This window comes from Eutrema salsugineum, unplaced genomic scaffold (assembly GCF_000478725.1).
Source record: "Eutrema salsugineum unplaced genomic scaffold, Eutsalg1_0 scaffold_4, whole genome shotgun sequence".
NCBI lineage: Eukaryota > Viridiplantae > Streptophyta > Magnoliopsida > Brassicales > Brassicaceae > Eutrema > Eutrema salsugineum.
The window spans coordinates 8,602,286-8,625,203 of record NW_006256686.1 but is presented as its reverse complement, the minus strand read 5'-3'; the positions used below and the strand labels follow the sequence as shown (position 1 = coordinate 8,625,203).

At 40.3% G+C, this 22,918-nt stretch overlaps 1 protein-coding gene and 1 pseudogene across 1 annotated transcript; one reads left to right on the top strand and one right to left on the bottom strand.

Moving 5' to 3' along the window:
- LOC112084458 overlaps positions 1–8,529 on the bottom strand; it is a 9,748-nt pseudogene extending 1,219 nt beyond the window's left edge.
- A 3,349-nt stretch (positions 8,530–11,878) lies between these two features.
- On the top strand, positions 11,879–13,395 carry LOC112084457. The gene is made up of 3 exons (XM_024153593.1): positions 11,879–12,734; positions 12,876–12,943; positions 13,003–13,395. The coding sequence occupies exons 1-3, from the start codon at positions 11,879–11,881 to the stop codon at positions 13,393–13,395; spliced, it is 1,317 nt and encodes a 438-aa protein (XP_024009361.1).
- Positions 13,396–22,918: the final 9,523 nt, after the last annotated feature.

The following is a 22,918-nucleotide window of genomic DNA, read 5'->3' as shown; positions in this document are numbered from 1 at the left end:
CGAAGACATGATCGAGATCATGATCCTAGACGTCAGCAGCTTCGTCAACATCAAAATTCAGTATCCTCCTCTCATGGACTTATGATCCCGGAAGCTCATCTAGATCGGAAAAGGCAGATGGAGTCTATTTTTAGGTCCAAAGAACTTATGAGCACAACTTCCTAATCCTTTTAGGAAATAGCTTAATCTAACTTGCTGCTCAAGTTATCCTTCAAGCTTAGTCCAACATTCTCCCCTTTAAGCTTGAACTCTATCTTTGACAAGTCTTGTACTCCTATGAGATCTCTCATCTCTTTAAATTTGATTCTTCCAAGTGCTTTGGTTAACATCGGATATTGTATGGATGTCGAAGAACCTCCCTCCTTTGGTCTTGTTGCTGCGACGAGATCACCCATTCCTCCGATGATCTTCGTATTTGCTGGTTTTAAATTTCTGGCTCTGATACCAAATTATAGAATTGAGACTTAGATCAAGAATGAATAAAAACAACTTCTTTTATTAGCTTTAGAAAAATCACCCAAAAACTAAAGACTCTCTTAATCTCTCTCTCAACTCATAAGTGTTTGCAATAACTCTGCAACTCCTTATATAGAGAATGGATTAGCTAACTCCTAAATCCAGTAGAAAAACAAATTTCCTTATTCTTTAGATAATTCATAAGAATATTCCTAAAACACTTTAGTTTATTTCCTAATCTTTTTAGGAAATACTTAATCTAACTTGCTGCTCAAGTTATCCTTCAATCTTAATCCAACAGAGCTGATGTTCTAGATAGCAACCACTAGCATAAAATTTCATCAAAACGACACTAAAAACTAATGAATGTGTTTAAATAATCATTTACATAAAAAAAGCTATTCTATTGTTTACCCATTCACTTTCATTTGTATCAAGTTCTGGAAGCTGAATAACTGAGTAAACTTAATAACCATTACGTAGTTGTGGAAGTACCGATCTTGAGGTTTTTATCAATTGCATACGGCAGTTAGCTCTTATGCATTCATTAGGAATAGTGGTACGCATAAGTCTCTATTTCGAGATATTTTGGGCTAATAGCATTAATATTAATTATTTCTCCATATAATACACAATCAAATTCTCTAGTGTCGTTGGCCTTTATGACTTGGATCACAGCAAAGTGTCTGTACAAGTAAATTTGATCATCAGGATTCTCCAAACTCCAATTTATCATTAATGGCACGTCGAGATTTGTAGGTATCGCTGCCACCTTAAGCACGGCTTACTGTGGATCACATTTACAGCTGTAGAAATTGTTTCCACTCGGGTTGCAAATATGGAATCTATGTACGATCATATACATCTTTGGGTACCTGTCACAAACTCACAATCTTTTCACTTATTATTTGTTCTTAGAAAGTAAAATGAGTAAAACTGTTAACTATGTATAGATGCTTCAACATTCAAATATATATATATATAGAGATGCGGGAGGTAGAGAGTTCGGTGCAGAAGGAAGCTCAGCCATCAGAGGGGTCAAAGAGTTCTGAGGGCGTACAAGTGGGAAAGAATGTTTTGGTCTTGGATGATCTCGAGAAGAAATCTGAGGAAAGAGGTTCAGTTGGTGAAGTGCAAAAGGAGAAATCCTGGGCCTCGGTGGTGGATACCAGAGCAAACCTTCAGAAATACGAGATTGTTGTGGAAGAGGTTGATGGGATTGATACGATTCGTATCCCGGGAAGTGTTTTCGAAAACGCTCCCCCTTTATGGGAAGATTGCATAGTGTAGAAGTTCGTATCCTAAGCGCCTCATGTTGGATTTATTCACATGACGGTGAATAGGATTTGGCCTTTGGGAGACAAGTCGATCAAGATTGATGTTTTTGTTCTGGACGAGACCACGGTCAAGTTCAAAATCCCTGATTTCTCAGTGAGAGCAAGGGTGTTACGGAGAGGAATGTAGAGTATTAAGAATATTCCTATGATGGTGTCGAAGTGCTGTCCAGTGATTGAGGACGTGCAACCGGAGATAACTTTTCTCCCAATGTGGGTGGTTCTATGGAACGTTCCGTGATCAATGTTCTCATGGAAATGAATCGGTTTTCTTGCAAGTCGTTTGGGCGAACCAAAAAAATTGCATCCTGACACCTTGTGGGCAAAAGATTTTGAGGAATCAAAGGTGTTTGTTGAGGTAAATCTTTAGAAGAAGTTGCCAGAAAGTTTCAAGTTTAAATCAAAGTCTGGGGTGGATACTTGTGTCTCTTATAAGTTCCCATGGTTACCCCCATGATGTGTATCTTGTGGCAAATGGGGTCACAAAATCGCAGATTGCAAAGCATGTCCAGGTGATAAAAATATTCTACGACGAGAAGAGCAATCCCCTTCAAGGGAAACAGGAGTGGAAGTTAAAGAAAAGGATGGTAGGATTCTAATGAGACCAAGACAGAAATCGGTGGAACAAGTAGAAGAGATAGTGGCTGAAACTCAAGATTCTCCAAGAGTCGGTGGGAAATGCAGGTGGTGAAAAAGCTATCTCTCCAACTAAACAGGACTCTGTTTCCTCGGAGAATTGGCAGGTGGTGAAATCTCAGGCAAAAAAGACAAGACAGTCGCTTAGTGGTGGCCAGTTAGAGGATGATATGGGTTCTGGATCGCGATCTGGATTGCGGTTCCTCTCGCTGCTGAATAATGAAGAAGAGATCAAAACAGAGGAGGTTGAGGAAAAGAATACAGACACTGAGCAAAAATCACGAATGGAGGGAAAGGGTACGCAGATCTAGGAGGTGGGAAAGACAGCGATGATGGGAGGCAGAGTTTCATTACCTCACGGATGAAAGTCTACACACAGATTCATTAACACGGCTTCTAATTTTTCTCCTAAACAGAGATCGAATAAGAAAACAAAAAAAAAACCAAATAAAAATAATTGATGTCTGGTTTCTTTTGGAATATCAAAGGGTTCAATAAAAAGAAAAAACATACAGTGGTGAAAAGTTGGTGTCAAGAGAATAACTTTGTGTTTGGGGGTAAGAGTTCAAGAGACTAAGGCTGAGAAGATTGTAAGTGAGGTATTTCCGGGGTGGTCATTTATGAATAATTATGATCATCACAGATACGGAAGAATTTGGATTGTTTGGAAAGACACAGTTCGCATAACGCCGGTATTGAAAAGCAGTCAGCTGATTTCGATGACGGTGAAACTGCAGGGAAGTGATGATGAGTTTTTGTGCATGTTTGTATATGGATCCAATTTTATGGAGGAGAGGAAAGAGCTGTGGGATAATATCAGAAGTCATTACAGATCCCCAACTTATAAGAGAATGTGATGGTTGATGTTAGGAGACTTTAACGAGATCCTAATTTCAGAGGATCATTATCTTCCAGATACGAATTTGACAAATGGTGTGTGGGACTTTCAGGAGATAATAAACGATGGGGAGCTGTGCGATATGGGTTTCCATGGGCCTCGGTATACTTGGTGCAACAAGCGAACAGAGGGATTGATATGCAAAAAATTGAATCGAGCTTTGATAAATAATAATTGGATTGATCACTGTACTTGCTCTTACTGTGTGTTCGAGGTTGGAGGATGCTCTGACCATTTAAGATGTCGAGTTTATGTTGAAGGGGATGATTCAAAACCAAAGAGACCATTCAAATTTTTAAATGTGGTAGCAAAATTACCTCAGTTCCAAGAAGCTCTTCGAAATTACTGGGAGGGAACAACTCCCTTGTTTCAATCTTGTTGATCCTGGAGATCACTAAGTATGTTTAATAGATTATGAGAATGATTAGAGATGATTTCGGGGTGAGATTTTCGTATAATAAGAGTGATTTAGTTAAAGGGAAAAAGAAAGTGTCAGCTCGGAAACGTAAGGGATGTTTGCAATGAGATAACAACTGATGTTTCGAACTAAGTCTGGAGCAGATCCAGTTCGGTGCTTTTTATTTTGTTACAGCGAACTTGGTAGAGAGACAAGTGTATTAAAGTAGAGAGAGAGAGTCATAATTTTTGGATCCCCTCATAATTTCCGTGAGCTCGGCGAACCTCCGGTCAGTTTGGCGGGTCATCTCGTCCATTCGGTCGAGCAAGGAATGGAGCAGAGGAGCCAGGGCGTGATCTCCGGCTACCGGAGTGGTCCTTTCGGCTGGGGCCTGCAGGGTGACATGTCTCGGACTCGCGGGTAATGCCATTGGCTCCGGGATTTGATGGGGAGCGCTGCTTTCCAGTTCGGACTCCAAGGGGAGCGGCGGTGCTGGTAGCTGTGGTGCAGGCATTCCGGTCTCTGTTGGTACGGCGGCTTCCTTAGGGTTGACAACCGACGAGGGCGACGTGAGTGCTGTGGGTGTCGTGGTTGTCGACTTGGCTGTCGCTGGTGATGATTTTGACATTCCTGATGTTGAGGGCGGTGTTCCTGCCATTTCCAAATCTTCCTTGTGCGTGTAGAAAATCTCTAAACTCTCCTCCTTCTAGCGCCAATTGTTGATCCTGGAGATCACTAAGTATGTTTAATAGATTATGAGAATGATTAGAGATGATTTCGGAGTGAGATTTTCGTATAATAAGAGTGATTTAGTTAAAGGGAAAAAGAAAGTGTCAGCTCGGAAACGTAAGGGATGTTTGCAATGAGATAACAACTGATGTTTCGAACTAAGTCTGGAGCAGATCCAGTTCGGTGCTTTTTATTTTGTTACAGCGAGCTCGGTAGAGAGACAAGTGTATTAAAGTAGAGAGAGAGAGTCATAATTTTCGGATCCCCTCATAAATGATCTACGAGGAGTATTTATAGCGGAGTTGGGAGACGAGTTTACTCCAAATCGGGGCGACGTGGCAGCTTCAGCGCATCTCGCGGGTATGGCGTCTGGAGCCGCACGTCCGAACCACTCCGCGGCGTGTGATGATGGTCCTTCGCCGAGCTACTTGCGTGCTTAGGTCACTGTAGACGAACTGCCCTTACACGTGTCAGGTTCTGCTCGGCTCCGCGCACTATAGATCGGCATCGCAATGATAACGATTTGGCGGGACCATGCTGACCAGGCTCGTTGACTTTGGCTGGGTTTCTGTTGACTTAGTCTGTGGGCTTTATTGTCCAAGATGGGCCTAGCTAATTGGGGGTGCTAAGCCCACCCCCAACAAATCTACCTCTGCTTTATTTTGGAGGAAAGCTTTTCGCTACAGCGATCTAAGACCAATTGGTTAACCGTGGGGGACAAAAACACGAAAGTGTTTCATAGAGCAATCAAAGTATGGGAAGTGAGAATTGGAATTAGAGAGCTGCAGAACAGTGAGGGTCAGCTGATAAATGGAAGAGACCAGATTAAAGAGGAGGCAGTAAACCACTTTACGATGTTTTTAAATCACCAGCGTGACGAATCTGCGAGGGGCGACAATAGAGGAGATAAGGGACTTGGTAGCTTATCGATGTTCTACGGACGACCGTGTTAGTCTTACGAGAGAAGTTATGACAGCAGAAATCAAATCAGTTCTCTTTGCTATGGCTGCAAATAAGGCTCCGGGACCGGATGGGTATACGGTAGAGTTTCAAGGAGAGTTGGAAGGTTATTTGTAACGATCTAGTGGTAGGAATCCAGTCCTTCTTCACAAAGGTTTTCTTGCCTAAAGGAGTCATTTCCACTATTTGGGCTCTGATCCCGAAAAAAGAACAAGCGATACACATGAAGGACTACAGGCCTATATCATGCTGTAATGTGATATACAATATCATTTCGAAGATATTGGCAAATTTTCTCAAGCTGCTTCTCCCAAAATTTATCTCCTCAAATCAGTCTGCATTTGTGGCTGATCGACTACTCATCGAGAACCTGTTCTTGGCTTCCGAATCTAGTAGCAGGGTATCATACAAGCTTGATTTCATCACGTTGCGCTTTAAAAATAGACATTTCCAAAGCGTTGGATTTGGTACAATGGAGTTTCGTATTGACAGTGTTAGAAGCTCTTAAATTTCCTTTGGAAATTATTCACTGGATGCGACTTTGCATAACAACAGCATCATTTTCAGTTCAGGTGAATGGGGAATTGGCTGTGTATTTTGGAAGTACAAAAGGTTTGCGGCAGGGATGTGCTCTCTTCCATATTTATTCGTCATCAGTTTGACTGTTCTCTCACACATGTTAAACAAAGCAGCGATTGAAAGGAAGTTTGCCTTTCATCCCAAGTGCTCCAATCTTCGTCTTACTCATCTATGTTTTGCAGATGATCTCATAATTTTTTTCCGATGGAACTTTGCGGTCGTTGGAGGGCATCCTTGAGGTCTTTGATGAATTCGCAAAAATATTGGGGCTCAAAATTAGCTTGGAAAAGTCTACGGCTTTCTTGGCAGGAGTATCTGAAACGGTCAGAATGAATATTGCTCAGAGATTTGCGTTTGAAATGGGTTCTCTACCGGTCTGTTATTTGGGCTTACTGCTGCTAACAAAGGAGATGCGGTCGCTCAACTACGTTCCCCTAATCGACAAAATCAGGTGTCGAATCAGTTCTTGGACGGCACGACAACTCTCGTTTGCTGGACGTTTGCAACTCTTGTCATCAGTTATTGCAAGCCCTAACAATTTTTGGATGTCAGGTTTTCGCCTTCCGAAAGGATGTATTCAAAAAATTGATAGTCTTTGCTCAGCTTTTTTATGGTCAGTCCCTGAGCTCAACCCGAAAAAAGCAAAAATAGCTTGGACAGAAGTATGTAAACCCAAAAGTGAGGGAGGTCTCGGTTTGCAAAATCTAAGTGTTACTAACGATGTCTGCATCTTGAAGCTGCTATGGCGTATTTTCACAGTGAAACATTCTCTTTGCGTACAATGGATTCGCACAAATCTCATACAAGGAGTCTCGATTTGGACCACTCCAAGCCCCAATCAACAATCTCCTTGATCATGGGTGTGGAAACAGATTCTCAAAGTAAGAGAACTAGTTGAATCATTTATGAAGGTGGAAGTAAGAAATGGACGATCATCTCTCTTCTGGTTTGATAAATGGTCATCGCTGGGAAATCTAATGTCGATTATTGGGGCAAGAGGATGTGTGGACCTTTGGATCCCTTTTGATTCAACGGTGGAGAGAGTAATACTCACTCATTGACAAATGTGACATAGAATCCAAATCCTGAATACTGTGGAGGACGAGCTGTAGCAAATGAAGCAGAAATATAACGCAGGTAAGGAGGATGTCTTTGTATGGAGAATGAAAGAGGACAAGTTTCAAGTGAGGTTCAGCACTAAGTGCACTCGAAAATTGCTGAGGAATTCGTCTGTGAGGATACCTTAGGCTTATGGGATATGGTTTACCCATCATAGTCCTAAATATGCTTTTATCTCTTGGGTGGCGCTACACAACCGACTCTCCATAGGTGATCGAATGCAATATTGGAACATGAATATTTCTAGTTCTTGTATATTTTGTTCCGAACCGGTGGAGACTCGAGCACACTTATTCTTCGCTTGCCCCTATGTGGCAACAATATGGAAGTCCTTAGCTCATGGGATCTTACTTCAAGACTTCACAACTGATTGAAATATGGTTGTCAACCTGATATCCAAGCTGGATTACAGTCCTATAAAGGCTTTTATCATCTGATACCTATTCTAGATTACGATATGGAGAGAGAGAAATAAAAGAAGACATGGGAGCATCCCAACAACAGAGGCAACTTTGATTAAGTTCATCGATAAGGGCATCCGAAATCAATTTAGTCCCATTCGATTGATGGGAGATTGAAGTTATGAGGAGGGGCTTCAAACCTGGTTTGCATCAAGACCAGCAGATTAATGGATAGAGACTACAACTGATTTTGCTTTGCTGTGTTCATGTTTAGTTTCAAAAACATTTCTTTACTTTATAAGCTCGCATCGATGATGTAGAAACGCTATTTTTTTGGGCTTGAATACAATTTAACATTCATTAAAAAAAAAGATATATATTAAACTAGTGAATTAGAATTATACTACATGTCACATGGACGTTAATAAACATGTTCAATTATATATATATATATATGGAATTGAATAAGTATCTAACATTAACATTGGAATTGCTAAGATACATACGAAAATTAAGTTTGAGGGAGCGAGATTTAGCCATGCATGTAAGTATCATTCGCCAATTGTTCTAAATGATATCATCGGTGTAGTTGCCCCTGTCTTAATGAGACAAATTTGCAAAGAGTTTGATCTTGGGATGTGAATGATCTCCTTACCTGAACCAGATGGTTCTTTTGCAAATTTATTGTTGCCCACTTATTAGGACCTATATCCATATCGAATTGCGGGCTAACATTAAGCCCATCAAATTTTCCATTGAAAAACATAGCTCTAATAAGATAATTCCTCCCTTTATCCACACTTAGATCATAGCAGTTTCGTATTCAATCTGGAAAGTATCGTAGGGTCGAGTACGGTTTGAGGTTTCTGATTCAAGATTTGCCGGGATTCTACCAAGCTTTCCACTTTTTATGAAGTTCTCGTCTGATGTGAACTATATTTCGGTTTCCGTTTCTATATAAGGAGACTCGTTTGTTAGGAAAGTAAGCATAAGAATGATGAAAAGAATGTTTTTACTCATGCATGGGTGTATAGGGGAAAGAGTAACAGTAAAATAAGATTAGCCAATTGAAACAAACGGTAAAGATTTATATACCCTCTGAAATTTGTGCTTCAACAAGATGAATGATGGTGAAAGCTCCGAAGGACAACATGGCCAACAAAATCCCATGAGGACTCTGAAAGTGTTATTGTCACTGGTTTGTAGAACTTCAGAATCCTAAGACAGAAGATTGTTGTTCATGATATCATCAACGAGAAAGTCTTCAAATTAAGTGTTACTTGAGATGAGATAAGACAGGTGAAACAGAGTCAATGTATTAGAATCATAGAAGTAGTGCAACTGAAACAGAGACTCTGAGACGGATTTGATTGTGATGCAATGAAGAAACCCGTACAGGTAGAGGTAGTGTCGCATGAGCTGAGACATGGCAGATGAAACAAAGATGTCCAAAGTGCTGAACATGCTACAAATCAGAACCTGTACGTAAAGCAAAGCATGACCTGTGTGTTTATCGATGATGATAAAACTATTCATTCTGTGTGTGAAACAGGTCTTGCGGCGATGTTCACGAAGCCGTTCAAACCGAAGTTGTTATAGAAGCTGAGTCAAGATCAAGCTCTGGTATGTAGGACATAAGGAGTTGCTTCAGAGAGCAATCAGAAACATATATGCATTCATATTGAATGCGAAGTCTTGTGTTCAAAGGCAGTAGAAATCACATTTGAAGACTATGCCTGGAGTGAAACAAGAAGTGAATATGCAGCAGAGATATGGAAGCAGCGTATGTGATATATCTTGGTTTTTATAGTTTTTGACCATGGTATAGGTCTTATTTATAGAGTCTTTTTAGTATTTTTCGAGTCTTTTGGAGTTTTTACATGTCATAGGTATGTTTGGAGCTTAATCGGTGATTTTGGAGCACTTTGGAGTTAAACAAGGATCAAATTTGTGAAGGATGAATTATGTGCTTTAGTATCGCTCGACACCATAGTGACGCTCAACACCGATCGCAGAAATAAGGAAAACGCGATTTTGTCTCCTATTTGAAGAAGGAGTTGGGCCCAGAAATCTCCAATAATTACAAAGAAGCCCAAAACGTGTTTTTAAGTTATAAATAGGGTTTTTAGCCACCGTATATCGAGACCTTAGATTTTCTTAGAGAGAGCTTTTACTTTTTGTTCATCGATACTTTGAGAGCTTGGGGAGACAAGTCTGAAATTCTATTCTAGAGAGAGAAGATTTTGAACCCCTGTTTATTAATCTATTTACTGCTTTCTACAATCTATTCATTCATGTTTATTGTTTCAATCTACATGTCTGAGTAGTTTGCTTGTTAGGTTTAGGGTTCTCATAAAATATTTCATTGGAAGTTAGATTAATTGATTGATTAGGGTTTATAATCTATTTAGTTCTTCACCATAGGTTGTTCTTAAAACTAATTCTGGACTGGCCACCTAGAACTTAGAACTTAGAACTTAGATCTTAGGTTGCTTAATTGACACGGAAGTGTAATTGAATAACTGGAAAGAACCTAGGGTGAGCAAAGTAGCTATTCGCAAAGGAATTTGGTTTAGATACTTTGTGAACATATCGAACTTGAGCATTAAAGCTGGTTTAAATCTTTAGGGTTTGCAAAGGAATTTGGAATTCTAGGATTTTAACTTAGATAATTTTCACAACGGAAGTTGGTTAATTATAATTTTGTGATTTGAGTTCAAGAACCGTGCTTAAACCTGAACCCTGACTAATCGATTGATCTGCATTCTCTGATTTCCTGAGAAACGCCCTAAGCCTAATCCTTTTCCATTTGATTTTACAAACGTTTGATTTTCATTGCTGCTTTCAATTTTACTGTTTTGACTTAACGTAATTCAAGTCTAATTGGTTTATTGAGCGAATCTCTCGTCTCTGTGGTTCGACCCCTACATACTACAACTGCACATCTGTGCTCTTGCAGAGTAGCTCTAGGGATAAAACTTGAGAGGGATAAAACTTGAGCAGATCAAGTTTTGGCGCCGTTGCCGGGGACTTGATTTTCGCCACTAAACTTTAGTTCTTGAGTTTCGACTAAGTTTTTTTTTGTGTCGAGCGACACCAGCATTGGTGTCGCGCGACACCCGTTGTTTATTTTAATTTTATTTTTACTTTGTTACTTACATTGCTCTTTCTCTTTGTCTCAGAAACTAGCAAAGATGGAGAACGCACTGGCATTGGTTCGTGATGATGCTGGAGTATGAAGAGACCAAGAAGGTCATGTGTGCAATGAGAAAGGCCAGCGACTTGATGGAGAGGGTAACATCATCAGGACGCTGGGTGACTACAACAGACCTGAGCAATTCTATACAAATCGGTCTGCGATTCGGGCTCCTGCGTTTCAGAGGAATGACTTTGAGCTGAAGCCTGTTAACTACACTCTTGGGGGGGGGGGGGGGGGCAGAACCCTTTTCATGGTCTATCTCATGAGCACCCTATGGACCACATCGAGAGGTTTGAGGATTTGGTCACAAGCATCAAATACAATGGAGTGTCCAATGATTTCCTCTTCTGCAAGCTGTTTCTTTATTCTCTTGCTAGAGAAGCAGCTAACTGGCTAAAGCAGTTGGAACCAGGTTCGCTGACTACCTAGGAAGAGACCAGGAACGCCTTCCTGCATAACTTCTACGATGATGCCAGGTCTGAAGAGTTGAGACTCAAAATCTCGACGTTTTCTCAAGGACCAACTGAGGCGTTCAAAGCTGCTTGGCTGAGATTCAAGTCGTACCAGCGAGATTGCCCCCATCATGGTTTCAGTGATGTTCAGCTGCTAGGTATTTTCTTCAGAGGTGTTGATTGGAGGTATCAGATGGCTCTTGATGCTGCAAGCAATGGGAACTTCAACATCAGATACCCCGAAGATGCTGTTGTGCTTATTGAGAACTTGGAAACTAGCAATAGTACCAAGAATGCAGACTATCAGCAAAAGAAGCAGGGTGGAAACATGGATGGATCGCAGATTGCTGAGGTGAAGGCTAAGCTTGACTCTGTGTATAGCCTTCTAGTGGGTAAGAAGTCCGTCCAATACGCTGTAGAGGTTAAGAATTTCGAACCAGATGAAGCACTTGAGGAAGAGGATGTTAACTTCATCAATGGAGCTGGATTTCAGGGTCAGAGATTAGGTACTCAACAAGGGAACATGAATTACAGTGGAAATAATCAAAAGAGTACCTTCACAGGTAATCAGAACTCTTCTGGTTACAACTCTATACCTGATCAGTACCGAACATCCTACTCCAACAACAGTTTTTCAAGGAATTATGGTTCTCCTTCTCAAACTCCAGATAATGAGGTGAAGTCTATGTTGGAACAGATCTTGGAAGGTTAGCAGAAGATGACTGTGGATTTCAATGGGAAGATTGATGCTTTGTATCTGGATCTGAATGGAAAAATTGAAGTTCTGAACACTCATGTTAAGAAGCTTGATACTCAGGTTGCTCAGACTACAGAGTCTGTAAAAAGGCAAGAAGGATTCTTTCCTGGGAAGATTGATACCAATCCTATGCATTACTGCAGTGCCATCTCGTTAAGGAGTGGTAAAAAGTTGACTCATGTGCTTAAAAAGGGTGTTTCTGAGGATGAAATCGTGAAATTGGACGAATCTGAAGAAAATTTCGAAGCTGCAGAGCCGGTGTCGAGCGACACCACAACTAGTGTCGCGCGACACCAATTGCAGAGCGAAGCCGATATTGCTCAAAGTCCGAAATCAGCAGAGAAAAGAGTCTACAGACCTAAGATTCTTTACCCACGGAGTCCTAGGAAGTCCAAGCAGGAGTTAGATGATGCCAGATGCAAGGCTTTGATGGAGAAGCTTGTGATTGAGATTCTTTTGATTGATGCTGTGAAGATTGCTCCTACTCTCAGACACTATGTAAAGAGGATGGTGACTAATAATCTGAGTCATGAGGAAGGAGTGATGATGATTTCTGAACAGGTCAGTGCTGTGATTCAGAATAAGATCCCAGAGAAACTCTCGGACCCGGGAAGCTTTGTTTTGGACTGCTCTATCTTTTCAGAGAAGTTCAAGAGATCGCTGTGTGATCTTGGTTCGAGTGTCAACCTCATGCCATACTCTGTAGCTGTTAGCCTTGGGATGGCTGACTTCAAGCCAACTAAGATCTCTTTGATCTTAGCAGATCGATCTAAAAGAATCCCAAAAGGTGTCTTGGAGGATGTTCTGATTAAAGTTGGTGATTGCATAATTCCTACAGATTTCGTAGTTCTGGAATATGGAGAGGAACCCAAAAATCCTCTTATCCTGGGAAGATAATTTTTAGCTACAGCTGGAGCAGTAATTGATGTCAAACATGGTAACCTTGATCTCCACCTAGGAGATACAATCATGAACTTCAAGATGGAGAAGCTGAAGGATCCAACCATAGATGGTCAGACATTCCAAGTCAGTGCAATATACCTGAAGTGATAGTTGGAGATCAGAACGTGTTTAATGCTGAGAAGGTGAGAGATCAACCTGAGTTGACGAAAACATCTACAGAACCAGTGACTGCTGTTGATCAGGAAGCTCCAAACATCTCACTCCACTCATCTCCACCAAATCAAAGGTACGCACCTCTTAAGCCTAATCCTAATTTTTGTGATATCATCAAAACTGATTTGAAAGATGCAGACTCTGTCTCACGACGCAAGCTACGTGATTATCGTAAAGTTCTTGGTTTTTCAATTGATGATATTGCAGGGAATAGTTCAAGGCCATCCAAACACAGATCTCACCCTGGTGTTATTCCTGCATTCCTTGGACGACCTCATACGCACAACGCTTACACACCACCATGGATGAGACGACTTTCACAGAGGCATTCTTTGCCACTGTCTGAACCACCAGATGCATAGTCTATCCATAGTCAAGCTAATGACTTAAAACAAGCGCTTGGTCGAAGGCAATCCACTAGTAAGTCTGTACATAAGTCTTTTTGTTTCTTTTGATTTTCTTTTTTGGTTTTCGTGTTTTAGGTGAAGCAGAGGCTGGTGTCGAGCGACGCAACCCTCGGTGTCGCCTGTCACTTGTTATTGTTAAAAAAAAAAATTAGGAAATCAGGAAACCGGAGTCACACCAGAAATTCGGATTGGTCTGCTGCAATTCCGTACGAGGAGAACAAGTGTCGCACGACACCATCATCAGTGTCGGTCGACACCATCGTTGCAGCCAGGTAACTTCTCCGTTTTTACTGCGTTTCTCTGTTTCCTTTCTATTGTTTCACCAACTTCGGACTAGATAACACTGAGGACAGTGTTGTTTAAGTCTGGGGGAGGTAGTCGCTGACATTGTGTTTGCTTTTCTTAAGAGTCAGTCGTGTCAAAACTTTTTTGAGTCAAAACTTGTTGGAGATTATGATACTTTTCCTGGAATTACTGTGTTGACCTTTCATCTAAGTGACCACTGCTGCAGATTCAGTTTAGATCCGACAAAAGAAAAATCTAAAGGCTGACCAGTAGACTAGAGGCGTCCATGTTTCCAACAGAGTCCACTAACCTGAGCTAATTTCTAAACTCTTTCTTTTACCTCATTGATGTGACTGATGTTCATAGAGCTTGATTCCTCGTTCATACTTGACAAATGAAAGCCTGTGTGAAATCTTATGTTGGTGTTTCTCTCCCTTGTGACGAGCTAAAAAAGGTGAAGAAAAAGAAAGAAAAACGCAAAAAGATTGAGATGATTTTCGCTTAGGAGTGAAGGGCTAGGAAAATTTCCAAGGATACCATTATTTCACTTCTAAGTTGGAATGATCACACAAAGGAAGGAAGCGAGGGGTAGGAAAGTTTCCTATGACCCCATTATTCGCTGAAAACCTTTGATACAAGGTAAGGGGACAACTCGGGGATTCGATGGCAAACACCATTAGTACTCGCAGCTTTAATCTTATCGTGTATATGCCATAAAAAAAAAAGATGATGAGTGTGCGAAAATAGTAAGTCTGGGGGAGAGAACATTACCAAAGTGCGTAAGGCTGATTTGTTTGAGTATAGTACGGGAAAGAGTCTAGAAGGTTCTTGGCATCTGAATCATTAGTGAGACCCAGCGATGAGGGTTTATGGACAATGTTATGGAATTTTGGACTTAATCTGGGAAGCTGTGAATGTCTGCGGAGAAGTACATGGTGGTTCGATTTGGAATGATGAATCAGTAGTTGAGTTGCAGGGTGATCAGTCAAAAGCGATGTTCCAGTGAAAGGTTAAGTCTATGTGTTTTCAAACCTCTTTCTCTTATTTGGTATTCTGTTTGCTTGAGGGCAAGCAAATGCTAAGTCTGGGGGAGTTGATATATCATGGTTTTTATAGTTTTTGACCATGGTATATGTCTTCTTTATAGAGTCTTTTTAGTGTTTTTCGAGTCTTTTGAAGTCTTTACAGGTCATAGGTACGTTTGGAGCTTAATCGGTGATTTTGGAGCACTTTGGAGCTAAACAAGGATCAAATTCGTGAAGGATGAATTATGTGCTTTAGTGTCGCTCGACACCATGGAGAGTGACGCTCGACACCATGGAGAGTGACGCTCGACACCGATCGCAGAAATAAGGAAAACGCGATTTTGTCTCCTATTTGAAGAAGGAGTTGGGCCCAAAAGTCTCCAATAATTACAAGGAAGCCCAAAACGTGTTTTTAAGTTATAAATAGGATTTTTAGCCACCTTATATCGAGACCTTAGATTTTCTTAGAGAGAGCTTTTACTTTTGTTCATCGATACTTTGAGAGCTTGGGGAGATAAGTCTGAAACTCTGTTCCGGAGAGAGAAGATTTCGAACCCCTGTTTATTAATCTATTTACTGCTGTCTGCAATCTATTTATTCATGTTTATTGTTTCAATCTCCATGTCTGAGTAGTTTGCTTGTTAGGTTTAGGGTTCTCATAAAGGATTTCATTGGATGTTAGCTTAATTGATTGATTAGGGTTCATAATCTATTTAGTTCTTCACCATAGGTTGTTCTTAAAGCTAATTCTGGACTGGCCACCTAGAACTTAGATCTTAGGTTGCTTAATTGACACGGAAGTGTAATTGAATAACTGGAAAGAACCTAGGGTGAGCAAAGTAGTTATTCGCAAAGGAATTTGGTTTAGATACTTTGTGAACATATCGAACTTGAGCATTAAAACTGGTTTAAATCTTTAGAGTTTGCAAAGGAATTTGGAATTCTAGGATTTTAACTTAGATAATTTTCACAATAGAAGTTGGTTAATTATAATTTTGTGATTTGAGTTCAAGAACCGTGCTTAAACCTGAACCTTGACTAATCGATTGATCTGCATTCTCTGATTTCCTGAGAAACGCCCTAAGCCTAATCCTTTTCCATTTGATTTTACAAACGTTTGATTTTCATTGCTGCTTTCAATTTTACTGTTTTGTTTTGACTTAGCGTAATTCAAGTCTAATTGGTTTATTGAGCGAATCTCTCGTCTCTGTGGTTCGACCCCTACATACTATAACTGCATATCTGTGCTCTTGCAGGATAGCTCTAGGGATAAAAATTGAGCAGATCAGTATGTGTCAGAGTCTGCAGACAGTGGAACAGAAAGAGTTTGTGGAACGCAACAGAAGCGGCATCGCTGAAACTAAATATGATGTGTCAACTGATGACGTGGCAAGTGGAGAGATGCTCTCACAAAAGTCAAGGTTTGACTAGGGTTTGGGGTGAGCTCGTTAATATAAATAGAAGAGGATATTGTCCAAAGAAAATCACAAACCTAGAGTTCTATTTCGAGAGGTACATGTTGTGTGTGTGGTGTTGTCCCATCAGAAGAGATTGTAAGATTTAAGGGTGACTTGTGTTGTAGAGCTACACCTATTGAAAAAAGAATAGGTGGTAGTGTCTATATGTAAATCTAGAAAAGAGTGGTGTGGGTGCCATATAGCAATTGTAGGTTGTGGCTTTTTCTAGTGAATCGATTATGGACGAGGTCCCAAGGATGTAGGTTTAAACTGAACCCCATTAACAAATGTCTTTGCCTCTTTACTTTATGCTTTTCACTTCTATTATGTTGCTGCATTTCTAAAATATATAGTTCGAGCACAAATCTGGGTATTCCTGTTTTTACACTCTAGATTACATTATTTCGATCACAATTATGCACTAAACGATTATGGCACGTACGTTACATAGCAGTTGTATATGATATGATATGATATGTATTACATACGAGCAACCTCCTCCAATTAATGGGTACCAACGTACCAGGTCAAAGTCAAATTTATGTGGGAAAATGCCTGAATATGTCTCGCATAAGAAATGTTAATCAAATGAACGAGTGAGCAATGATGTCTTTTAATGGTGAAAAAGTTCTACGACAAAAAAACAAAAAAAGATGAAAAAGTTCAAAAAAAAAAAATCTTTTAGTGCAACATCGCTGTCGCGAGATAATAATTAATATATAGGCTGAAAGCCTGAAAGTCTTAATGCATGGCGTACGTACGAGCGTCTAGGGTTGACAGGTTGTATTTATCATGCCGTATAAGCTTAATTATAGAGTTTTGACTGGTTCAGTTATATTGTTTCTTTTTTCCAATTATGCTGTTTAGCTTGTTTTTTTAGTTTAAATGAGGTTCATCATTTATGTTTTGCTAGGTGTTGCCTGTTGATTATATAGTATAAGCGACTTGCTTAGCTTAGTGCCGTCATGTTTTATTGTATCATTATAAATAATAAAAATAAATGTGAATGTGAAATTTGTAATTTTTGTCATGTTACCAAATTGAATGAGTAATCTGTATGGACTTTTTCATTGGTTTGGTTTATTTTTAAATTTTTGGTACCTACGTTATCTCCATATCTCTTAACCTGCTTGGTGTTGAGTGCCGAGTGGTGTATACAGAGACACATATTGGTTTTTAGTGTCTGAAAGATCGGAAAACCTTCAATCCGAGCCTACAATTGATTTAAACTAAATCCCAATCCATGATAGATTCAGTTTCAGTGTATTTAGTATACTTGAGAGTTGAGAAACAAAAACTTATTCATTATGGTTTTAAATATAAGATGTTTTACGTTGATATTTAACCAATAATTCAACCAATAATATAAAAACTGCAAAATGTAAATAATAAAAAAATATTAATTAAATATTAATTTTATAGAAACATGAAAAATCATAGAAAATAAAACAAGTAAAACTTCTAAAGGTAACAGAGATTTAAACCAAAGTGAAACCGGGCTGGCACCTCTCTCACTTGAAGACTTTGACGCCCTTTAGACAGATTTAAGTACTGGCATAAAAAAGTCAACGACCATATGAAAGTCATCTCTCTCCCTCTTTGAACATTTCGTGACTGATCATGTTGTGTTGAGAAATGATAAGAACTTCCTGTTTTACTTTGCGGAATCTCTCACTATCACTCTCGTTTGATCGACACTCGTGTGTTTAAGAGCATAAAAGTAAATGACACACAAGATTTATCCAGTTCACGTTCCAAATTGGAAACGCTACGTCTGGCCGAGACTTGCTCGGAAATCCACTAGAAAGCTCGGTTACACAACCCTTTGGTAACACAAACCCTTAGAGAACAAGCTATAAGCTCACAGCTGCCTCTCTCAATGCTCTTAGTTCTCTTAGCCCTAATGTCTCAGCTTTAGACACCTTTTATACTCCTCAGAATCACCGCCACACGCCTCTTCCTCTTTTCCGTACTCTGTTTTGAATTACAGAGGAAGGAGACAAAATGTCTATGCCTTTTGCACGAGGTTAATTACTCCTCTTGCCCTTGGTGAGTTGTATAAGTCTGCACGTGAGCTCCTCGTGCCTTTTGTTTCTTCTATAAGCTGAGACCTTCTGCTTGAGTTAGAGTCTTCATGACACTTAGGCAATTTTTTCAACAAAACTCCACCTTGCCGTAGTGTCAGACCTTACGATTTCCTGCTTTCTTTCTAGTGTATCTTGATTTCCATCTCGGATCCTGATCTTGGATCAGTTGCTGGTTACCCTGAGCTTCTTCAGTGCGCTCAGGAACTTGCTAACTGGTAGCACTTTGGTGAGAAGATCCGCTGGATTGTAAATTGTGGATATCTTCAACACCTTAACTTCACCATCACTTATCGCATCACGAATGTAATGAAACCTTGTCTGAATGTGCTTAGTTCTTTCGTGATGAACAACATTCTTTGCTAGAGCTATAGCACTTTGGGAATCACAATGGATCAACCGGTCCTTGTGAGAATCCCAACTCATTCATCAACTCTTTAAGCCAAACAGCCTCTTTTGCAGCCTCAGTTAAGGCCATGTACTCTGCCTCTATCGTTGAGAGGGCCACCACTGGTTGTAGGCCTGATTTCCAGCTTACGATGTTTCCTCCCACAGTGAATGTGTACCCTGTGATTGGACCTCCTTCTATCAAGGTCAGCGGCATAATCAGAATCGCAGTAACCTGTTACTACAAATTCCCCTTCTTTTCTATACTGCAGTTTGGTGTCTATTGACCCCTTTATGTATCTGAGGACCCATTTGACGGCTTGCCAATGACTTATCAAAGGTTTACTCATAAATCTGCTAATAACACCAACCGGATAAGCCAAGTCTGGTCTTGATCCAATCATTGAATACATTATGCTTCCCACAGCATTTGCGTAAGGTATGGATCTCATCTGATCGGCTTGCTCATCCACTTCATCATCTGTTGCGGCTTTAAGCCTCATATGTGTTCCCAATGGTGTTTTAACAGACTTACACTCTTCCATCCTAAACGTTTTCAGAACTTTCTGCAGATAGCTTTCTTGTGACAACTCTAGAACACCTTTGGACCTGTTTCTTGTAATTTCCATACCCAGAATCCTCTTTGCTGGTCCTAAATCCTTCATCTCAAACTCTGAACTCAGACTTTCCTTCAACTTTCTTATTGTCTCCTTGTTCTTTGATATGATTAACATATCATCAACATATAACAGCAAGAAAGTTCTCTCTTCCTCATTAGTCTTCTTGAAATACACGCAGCAATCTCTTAGACTCCTTAAATACCTTGTGGACTTCATAAATGAGTCGAACCTTTGATTCCACAGTCTTGGAGATTGTTTCAGCCCGTATAACGACTTTTTCAGCAAACACACTTTCTCAGGTGATCCCTTGTCTTCATAACCCTCTGGCTGGCTCATGTAAATGACTTCATCTAAACTCCCATGTAGAAATGCAGTCTTTACGTCAAGCTGTTCCAGTTCTAGATCAAAATGAGCAACTGCAGATAGCATTAATCTTATCGAAACATGTTTAACAACCGGTGAGAAAATCTCTTGAAAATCAATTCCTTCTCTTTGAGAGTAACCCTTTGCAACAAGCCTTGCTTTGAATCTTGGTTTCTCCACACCTGGAATGCCCAGTTTTCTTTTAAATACCCACTTGCAGCCAATGATTCTTTGTTTTTCTGGTCTTTCCACAAGATCCCATGTATGGTTCTTGTCAAGTGAGAGTATTTCCTCATCTGCTGCAGCTTTCCAATACTCGCTATCTGCTTCCTGCTTTGCTTCTCTGTAACTTGTTGGCTCTAGCAGTCCCCCATCCTCTGTTAGATTATATGCGAATTCTGAATCTCCAAGTTCGTCATATCTTTTAGGTGGCCTTGATGGTCTCCTTTTCCTGTCTCTAGCCAACTGATAATCTGCAAGACTTGGAGGCATATAGTCCTATTCTTCTGAGTCTGTTTCCATTTCTTGATCATAGCCTTGATATGGCGATGTCAACTCTGGTTCCTTGTCACTTTGATCAGTAGCTCCACCTTGAGCTGTTTCGATCTCTTCATTTACTTCTATTCCAACAGGCGAATCTATGATGGACACAACTCTCTCTTGTTGTGATTCCTCTTCTTCTTTGTCTCTTGGTCCAGAATCTTTGAACATTATCTCCTCATTGAAAAAAATGTCTTTACTGATCACAACCTTCCTGTCGTCAATTAGCCACACCCTGTATCCTTTTACTCCTGATGGGTACCCTAGAAACACTCCCTTCTTAGCTCTTGGATTTAACTTTCCCTGGTCTGTGTGAACATACGCAATGCACCCGAAGCTCCTCAAAGTACTCAAGTCTGGTAAAGCTCCTGTCCATGCTTTTTCGGGTATCTCGTACTCTATTGCAGAGGTTGGAGATCGGTTTATGACATAGACCGCTGTGGCAGCTGCTTCTGCCCAAAACATCTTTCCCAGTCCTGATTCACTTAACATGCTTCTTACCTTGTCCATAATCGTTCTGTTCATCCGTTCTGCAACCCCATTTTGTTGCAGTGTGTAAGTACATGTTCTATGTCTTACAATACCTTCTTGTTTGCAGAAACTATCAAACTCTTGGTTGCAGAACTCTAACCCATTGTCAGTTCTTAGTCTCTTCACTTTCTTGCTTGACTGATTTTCCACCATTGTCTTCCATTCAATGAATGCTCTAAAAGCTTCATCTTTCCTCTTGAGGAAATAGATCCACACCTTTCTTGTGTAATCATCTATGAATGTGATAAAGTACTGACAATTTTCCAAGGAGTTTGGCACTGATGGTGCCCCCCAAAGATCCGAATGAATGTATTCTAGCTTCTCCCTTGTGACATGTTTTGCTGACCCGAAACTAACTCTGTGAGACTTCCCATAGACACAATCTTCGCAGAACTCGAAGCCTTTAACTTTGTCGGCTTGAAGACAACCCTTCTTGACCAGAATCTCTGTATTTTTATGACTCATATGACATAATCTACTGTGCCACATCTTGGCTTCATCCTTGGAGTTTGTAACTGAATTTGCAGCTCCAGTTACAACTGTTCCCTGCATGATGTATAAGGTACCTGTCTTCTTTCCCTTTAACACTGTTAAACAGCCCTTGGTAACCTTCAATACCCCATTCTTCGATTGAAACCAGCAGCCTTGATCTTCTAACGTTCCCATCGAGATCAGGTTCTTAGACATTTCAGGAACATATCTCACGTTTGTAAGTAAAACAATTGTGAGATCATCATTTCTGATTCTTATGCTTCCAATGCCTTTTACTTCAGAGTATGTCATATTTGCCATCTTCACTCTTCTAGTCTTCATTTCATCAAACTCGACGAACCAGTCCCTCCTTGGTGTCATGTGAAATGAGCACCCAGTGTCCATTATCCATTCATCTTCAATGTCTCCACCTACTGCATTGAGCTCCTCAGTGATCGTTAGAGCTGCTGCATCTGTGATGAGTCCTTCGACATTTGAAGACTCTCCCTTTTCCGAGTTATTTCCTTTCTTGTTCCTTTTCTTCCAGACATAACACTGTTTCTTGTAGTGTCCTTCCTTGCCACAGATCCAGCACACCTTTTTATCTCTAGACTTTGATCTACTGTTTTTTCTGTCAGCGCTCTTGTCTCTCTTTTCAGATCTACCTCTGTCTTGTGCAAATAGAGCTTCTGAGCTGTTCTTGAGCGTCTTTCCATTTGCTCCAAGCTCAAGTATCTTAGACCTGATTGCACCTGTTATTTCATCTAGAGCAAGAGTCGTTTTGCAGTATTTCAAAGTCTCTTTGAGCTGATCAAACTGTCTTGGCAATGACATGAGCAAGACTATTGCTTGGTCTTCGTCTGGAACTGTAACTTTCACGTTCTCCAGATCAGATATTAGCTTGAAGAAATCGTTTACGTTATCTTCGATGGTCATAGATTCACTCATCTTGTATCCATAGAGCCTTTGCTTTAAATAGATACGGTTTGGTAGAGACTTTGCCATGAACATCTGATCTAACATCTTGATCATACCTGCAGCCGTTTTCTCCTTTATGACTTTCCTTAGAACGTGGTCTCCTAGGCTCAGTATAACTGTAGATCTAGCTTTTCCCCTCTTCTCCTTCAGTCCCTTATCTTCTGGCTTCGCTGGTATTGGGGCTGTAGGTGGTGTATCTCCTTCTGCAACTGATTCATCACTTTCAGTGACTTCCTCATCATCTAGCCCTTCCAACAAACCCAGAAGCTCAAGGTGAGCTAGAAGTTTCTCTTTCCAGAGGATATAATCCCCTTCTCCGTCAAACTTTTCCACTTATGTGCGTCCAGAAGTCATGATTAGCGAGAAAGTTTGAAACTTTATGCACCAAGTTTCAAAACCCTTTGAAGCTCCGACCTTTCTCCAACTTTCTTTTCAACCACCGAAAGAAAGTTTGGATCTTTGTTGCTAAAGTTTTAAGCTTTACAAAGATCTGAACTTTTCTTTATCTTCAAACTTCAGCAACTCTTTCAACCTGTCTCTGATACCAATTTGTTGAGAAATGATAAGAACTTCTCTGTTTTACTTTGCGGAATCTCTCACTATCACTCTCGTTTGATCGACACTCGTGTGTTTAAGAGCATAAAGTAAATGACACACAAGATTTATCCAGTTCACGTTCCAAATCGGAAACGCTACGTCTGGCCGAGACTTGCTCGGAAATCCACTAGAAAGCTCGG